Genomic DNA, 6,619 nt, shown 5'->3' with positions numbered 1-6,619 from the left:
GGTAGCAGATCATCAGGCTGTTCATTCATGGTGCTGCTGGGTCCAAAATGCCAACCTTCCCTTTAGCAGTGGAGTACAAGGTTAAAAAATCACTTCAGGACAGCATGTTGGGCAGAATCAAATGAAAATGGCTGAGGCATACAATAACTGAGTTAACATGTAGGTTCAGTGATTCTTTTTTGCAATTAAAGCTGCAAATATACAAATAGATGTTTATGATCATTGTAATTTCACTGGTGAAATAATAAGTGCCAAGTAGGATAGTATAAAAGAACAGGGGAGGAAATGTAGATTCTTAGGAAACTTCATACCATCAACTGGTGTAACAACCTTATATTATTCCTCCTTTTAACTTAAAGTTAGACAAGGGAATTTAACTCCACTACTGTATGAGCGTAAAAAAAACCCAAATCAAACCCACTGGCACCAAGTCGATTCTGACTCATAGCAAACTTATAGGGCAGAGTAGAACTGCCCCATAGGGTTTCCAAGGAGTGGCTGAGGGATCGGAATTGCCACCCTTTTGGTTACCAACCAAACTCTTCAACCACTGCAGAACCAGGGCCAGGTATAGGCATAGTAGGGATGATTAAACATAATAATGCAATAAAAATTGACATTTCAGTAGTGATTTACACCCCTCAAGGCATAAGCTTATGTGATCTTTTCAACGCTGTGTGGGAGGCAGGACAGAAATATTTTTCCTAATACGTAGATGTGGGAGTGGAGGTTCATACTTTCTCAATATTATTCTGCTAGTCAGTAACATAACTGGTGCATGAACCCATTATTTGTATACTGCCACTTTCCAAAAGGAGCAACAATGCGTACAAAGTGTCAGTGAGATGTCTCATCAAACTAATGCAAGATTTATGAGAAGGGGAATTTTCTGGCTGGAAAGATCAACAGTGGTTTCTTGGAGAGGGATGACATTGGGGTTGGACTGTTATGTGCATGCTTAATGGTAACTACCCTCCCCAATGTATGACCTCACAATTTTTATGAGGAAATTCTCTTGCTGAAGAGTTTCCCCAAGGCAACCTTCATGTCTCGGTTTCTCAGACTATAGATGAAAGGATTTAACATTGGAGTCACTGCTGTGTACATCACAGTTATCACTGCATCCTTCAGGCTGTAACTGGTCAGAGGATGGAAATACATGCCCATCACTGTCCCATAATACAAAGAAACAACTGTGAGGTGGGAACCACAGGTAGAGAAGGCTTTGAGCATGCCCTTAGTGGATGGAACATGTAGGACAATGGAAAAGATCCGAATATAGGAGATAATGATACATATTAATGGCACAGAGAAAACACCAACTCCTAGGTACATCATTTTCACATTAAAGTGGATATCAGAACAGGACAACTTGAGCAAAGAGGAAATGTCACAGTAGAAATTGGCCACTTCCTGTTTGCCACAGAAGGACAGACTAGCTGTGAGCAGAATGTGGGGGAGAGTACTGGCATTTGCAATTACCCAAGACCCAACAACAAGCAGAAAACAAGACCTCGGGCTGATAAATATTGTATAATGAAGAGGGCGGCTGATGGCTACTGCACGATCATATGCCATCACAGCCAAGATATAGCTATCTGTTGCAGCCAAGGCAATCACGAAATACATCTGTGTTAGGCATTCTCCAAAGGAAATGGCTTTGCTGCCCAAGAGGTGGTTTGTTATCATTTTAGGGACAGTTACAGACGAGAAGAGGATGTCAACAAAGGAGAGATTGGCAAGGAAAAAGTACATGGGGTTGTGAAGGCGAATGTCAGAATGAATGGCCAGGATGATGAGCAGGTTTCCAATCAATGTGCTGGGGTAGATAAACAGGAAGAGGATGAAGAAGACATCTTCCTGCTGTTGTTGACTGGTAATTCCCAGGAGAATGAAACCCAAAGTAGAGGACTGGTTTCCATCCCTCATGGTTCCTTCAGCATGAAAGAGAGAAGACTCCAGATTACTAGTGAATTTATTGTGTGTAATGATCATCGATGGCACTAGTTTTTTTTTTAATGATCATGGTTATCCACCACCTTTGACTACAAAGTTCAGCTACCTCTCTATTCTGAGATAGCTAATATTTTTGGGAAAAAAGTCCCTGTTGGTCAGTGGGATTAATTATCAGTCATCCCCGGAAAGTCCATTTGCCAAACAATCTCTTTGGTTTGGTGGAAAATCACAAATCTGAGAAAAATACAGTTCTTTAATCCATTTGTTGAACATAGAATTATTAAGAACGAAATCTGTGCCAAGCACTGTGTTGGAGAAGAGAAGGCGAATTGAGAAATAGTCTCTGTCCTTAGGATCTTTACAACTTAATTTAGAAGCCAGAGTTGCACATTTATTTTATTACATATGAAAAAGAAAGGACAGCATTTGGGAAAAAGAAAACATACTCCAGAGTAATGGGTATGTCAGTAGAAGGACTACCCTGGACAATTAGGAATTGGTCCACTGACCAAACTCAGAGTGAGCCAGAGCCCAGGAGGTGACAGATGTCTATATTGGCATCTTCCAATTATCAATCACAAGGAGCAAAAGCAGCTCAGCGCATTCTCCACCGTCCCACATGTTTCATTTTTAAAGTAGACTTTTGCTACCTCATTTGATAGGTTTTATCTCTTTTCCAAGACCTTAACTATATGTAATCACAATGCTTTTCTTCTTGGTCTTCTCTTCCTTTTTTTTCATTTACTCTTGGTGACTCATCAAGCTCCAATGTGGCTTCAACTATCACTTTGCCAATGACTCTGAGGGCCCTATCTATAAACTCGATCTCTCTTTCCCATATTTGCATGGTCAATCATCCCACCAACATGTCTGACCAAACCCCATACTCTGCACATCCAACCTAAGTAGAATTGCAAGTTTTTTTGAGGAGGAAAACCACATCTTTTTCATTTTTATATCCCCCAGAGAGTTTAGTGTGGAGTATCTTTCATTGTTAACACCAGTAAGTTTGTACCAAATATTATCTTGAGTTGAGTCCAGGTTTATTCTATGGGTTCCACACATGTGAGGTACTCACGGGCACATTCACTCACTTCGCCCCTCACCTCTACATCTGATCTTTTTGATTCTTCATTTAAAATAATTCTTACATACCTCCACTTTTCTATTATAGCCTCAGTGCTTTAGCTTAGACAATCATCATTTTCCACCTGAAATATTGTATTGCTCCCTTAACAGCTTGACAATAGGTTCCCAACTCTTTGATCTATCTTGCATTCTGAGACCACAGGGATTGTGGCAGAGACTACTAGTAGATCACTCAAATCACTGTTATTCTCTTTTTTCCTGGACACTTAGCAAGATTATATTTCCCAGCATCCCTTGTAGAGAGATGCAGTCATGTGACTGAGTTCTAGCCAATCCATTGGTGTGTTCTAATTCTGGGCCTCTTCCACACTGTCTTTCCCCCTTTGCCAGCTGAATGCAAATGGATAGAAGCTTAGTGCGATCATGAAGTCACTAGGTGGAAAGAAACCTGTTTCTTCTTCTCCACCTACTACTAGAAATTCTCACTGGAACTGTGATCTATTTGTTACAGTAGTCCACACTATCCTAAGTAATTCACTAAAACAAAATTCACTAGTTTTTCTAAATAGACCTCCACTCAATAATTAATTCAATCTATAAGTAATTCAGTCACTAATTCTCACTGTCTGCTACAGTACATATGAATTATATTCTAAGCACAGGGGATGCAGGTCTAATTGTCTTTCTCAAAAATGTGATGTTCTTTCTCACCTCTCGTTTTAAAGGAATTTGGTTTCTTCTCCAGAAATGCCTTTTTCCATCTTCACACAGAATTATAGTATCTCAGGGTTGGAAGCAATGCGTAGAGCTGGAGGGCTCAGAGACTATGGTTAGGTTTTATGGTATGGCAGTGTAAGATTTCAGAGGTGGAGCACTTGGAAACGTGGCAGATGAAGCTGATGTCAATAGGTTTCATTTTTATTAAAACACATAAAAATTCTAGAGAAATTATAAAAATAAGCAACCATGCAAAAACTTCTTGCTGTCGAGTTGATTCCAACTCATGGCGAGCTTAAAGGATGGAGTAGAACTACCCCATAGAGTTTCCAAGGAGCAGATGGTGGATTTGAACTGTTGCCCTTTTGTTTAGCAGCCAACCTCTTAACCACTAGGCCATGAGGGTCCCAAATTACTAAGTAAAAAAAAAAAAAAAAAAACGCCACAGAGCCAAATCTAAGAGAAAGAAATAGGAATGCCTAGGTATCAGAAACAAGGAGAAAGTTCAAAGCAAGGGTTTTAAGCCATAGCTGATGTTGCAGTGGGCCCTTAGCGGTATCGTTCAGGAATTACATCCCAAGCACATCAGGTGTGTCAATACCCCTTTGGTACAAGCAATGTGGTCACAGACCCGCATCAAGCAGGGGAGCTTTACTTGCTCCCTGTGCATGAAACACTTGAAGTGTTGTCCTGCTTGTGCAAAGAGCACTAGGAAATATATTGGCATATAAGGATTAGAAAGAACAAAGTGGATAGAAGTCTCAGAAAATTGATTGTCTGCAAAAAATCCAAAGGAGTCTCTTGATAAACTCAGAGAGTTCAGGAAGTTTGTTGAATGTAAATAAATGTTTTTTAGGAATCAGTACTGTTCTGTACTGTCCTATACTTAAGTAGCAATAATTTAGAAAATGTAATTTTTGTAAAGACCCTCCACCATTCATGATAAAACCAAAAGGCCAAACCCCTTGCCATGGAGTCAATTCCAACTCACGGCAACCTCGTATGTTACAGAGTAGAATTGTAACTTAGGATTTTCTTGGCTGTACACTTGGATGGAAGCGGATTCCCAGGCCTATCTCTCATGCCTTTGCTGGATGGTTTCAAACTGTCAACCTTTAGATTATTAGTCAAGTGCAAACCATTTGTCTTCCCCAGGGGCCTCCACTCACAATAGCAAGAGCAATTTTAAAGACTCTAGATATAATTCTTGAGGACCTGGTGGCTCAGCGGTTAAGCCTTTGATTGCTAACCCAGAGGTCGGCAGTCTGACTCCACCATCTGCATCTTGGAGTAGGAATCGACTCCTCGACAATGGTTTAGACATAATTCTAAGGTATCCTGGTGGCTGAAGTGACTAAGAGTTTGACTGCTCACTGAAAGGTTGCCCTGTTGGAACCCACCAGCCTCTCAGTGGGAGAAAGTTCTGGATTTCTGCCTGGGTAAAGATTACAGCCTTGGAAACCCTATGGGGGCGGTTCTACTCTGTCGTATAGGTTCCCTATAAATTGAAATAGACTCGACAGCAATGGGTTTTGGGTACACATAATTCTAAGAAAAGAACATTAATGGGTGGAAAGGTTCGTGTGGTAAAATGTCAATTATTCTCTAATTAATCTATAATTTGACGCAATCCCAGTCAAAACAACAGATTTTTTTTTTTAAACAAGGAATTTAACAAACTGATTTTAAAATTCGTGTTTAAGAATAAAGGGCCTAGAAGAGCTTAGTGAATTGGCGGAAAAAGGTTAAGGAGAGAGGATTTGCCCTATCAGTTATCAAAGTGGAACAGTACTTGTGTAAAGAAAAAAAACTCCAAACCCATCACTGTCAAGTTAATTCTGACTCATAGCAACCCTATAAGACACAGTGAAAGTGCCCCATATGGATGTAAATCTTTATGGAAGGCCACTTTCTCCCATGTTGGGTTCAAACCACCCACCTTTTGGTTAGCCATCCCGTGCTTAACCACTTTGCCACAGGGCTCCTAGTACTGAGGTAGAGACTGACAAATAGACCGTAATAACAGATTTGAGATCTCAGAAACAGGCCAGACATATATTAGAAATCGGAATATGACATGAGTTGGTTTAGAAATACTTGAGGAAAGGATAGACTATTTGTCAAGAGGCCCGGGGCGATTGGATACCCGTATATATTAAAAAAAAAAAAAACACTGAACAATAATTCCTAAAGAATTTAATTGTAAAAAGCAAAGCTTCAAACATTTTAGAAGACATTTTATAAAGCATAATATGTTTATGGTATCAGTGTAGGAACTGGTTTTTTAAACCAGATACAAAGTGCACAAAACATAAAGAAAAAATATTGTAAGATTTGTCAGTGTTAAAATGAAAAACATTTGTATGAAAAAGACATAATAGAAAAAAGGAAAAGAAAAATCTTGGACTGGAAAGATGTATCACGCTTAAACAATAAAGGATTAGTATTCAGAATACATAAGAGTCATACACACTGATAAAAAAGAAGACCAAAAATCCTGTAGGAAATAATGGGCAAGAGACTTGAATAGGCAAGTCAGGAAAGAGAATACTCGTATGGCCAATAAGCAAATGAAAAGATGGGTCATCCTCATTAGTAATCAGAGAAAGGCACAATGACTCAAAATTCAATTTAATATTCTTCATCTCGGGATAAGTGCAAGAACTGACAACTTCAAATGTTTGGGAGCAAATGGAAAAATGAAAGCTCATATGCTCCACTGATGGAACTCTAAATTAGTATAACCACTTTGGAAGACAATTAGGCAGCGTCTAGTAAAGCTGACATTCATACACCTCTGATCCAGCAATTTCACTTGGAAATTAAACGCTTTAGAGAAAGTGCAGTACACGTGCTC

General features: G+C 39.5%; 1 protein-coding gene across 1 annotated transcript; it reads right to left on the bottom strand.

Annotated features, from left to right (window-relative positions):
• Positions 1-999: 999 nt before the first annotated feature.
• LOC126062989 (olfactory receptor 1A1-like) lies at positions 1,000-1,929 on the bottom strand. The gene has a single exon (XM_049861072.1). The coding sequence runs from the start codon at positions 1,927-1,929 to the stop codon at positions 1,000-1,002; it is 930 nt and encodes a 309-aa protein (XP_049717029.1).
• Between the last annotated feature and the right edge of the window lie 4,690 nt (positions 1,930-6,619).

This window comes from Elephas maximus, chromosome 19 (genome assembly GCF_024166365.1).
Source record: "Elephas maximus indicus isolate mEleMax1 chromosome 19, mEleMax1 primary haplotype, whole genome shotgun sequence".
Lineage (NCBI taxonomy): Eukaryota > Metazoa > Chordata > Mammalia > Proboscidea > Elephantidae > Elephas > Elephas maximus.
This window is presented reverse-complemented; position numbering and strand designations above follow the sequence as displayed.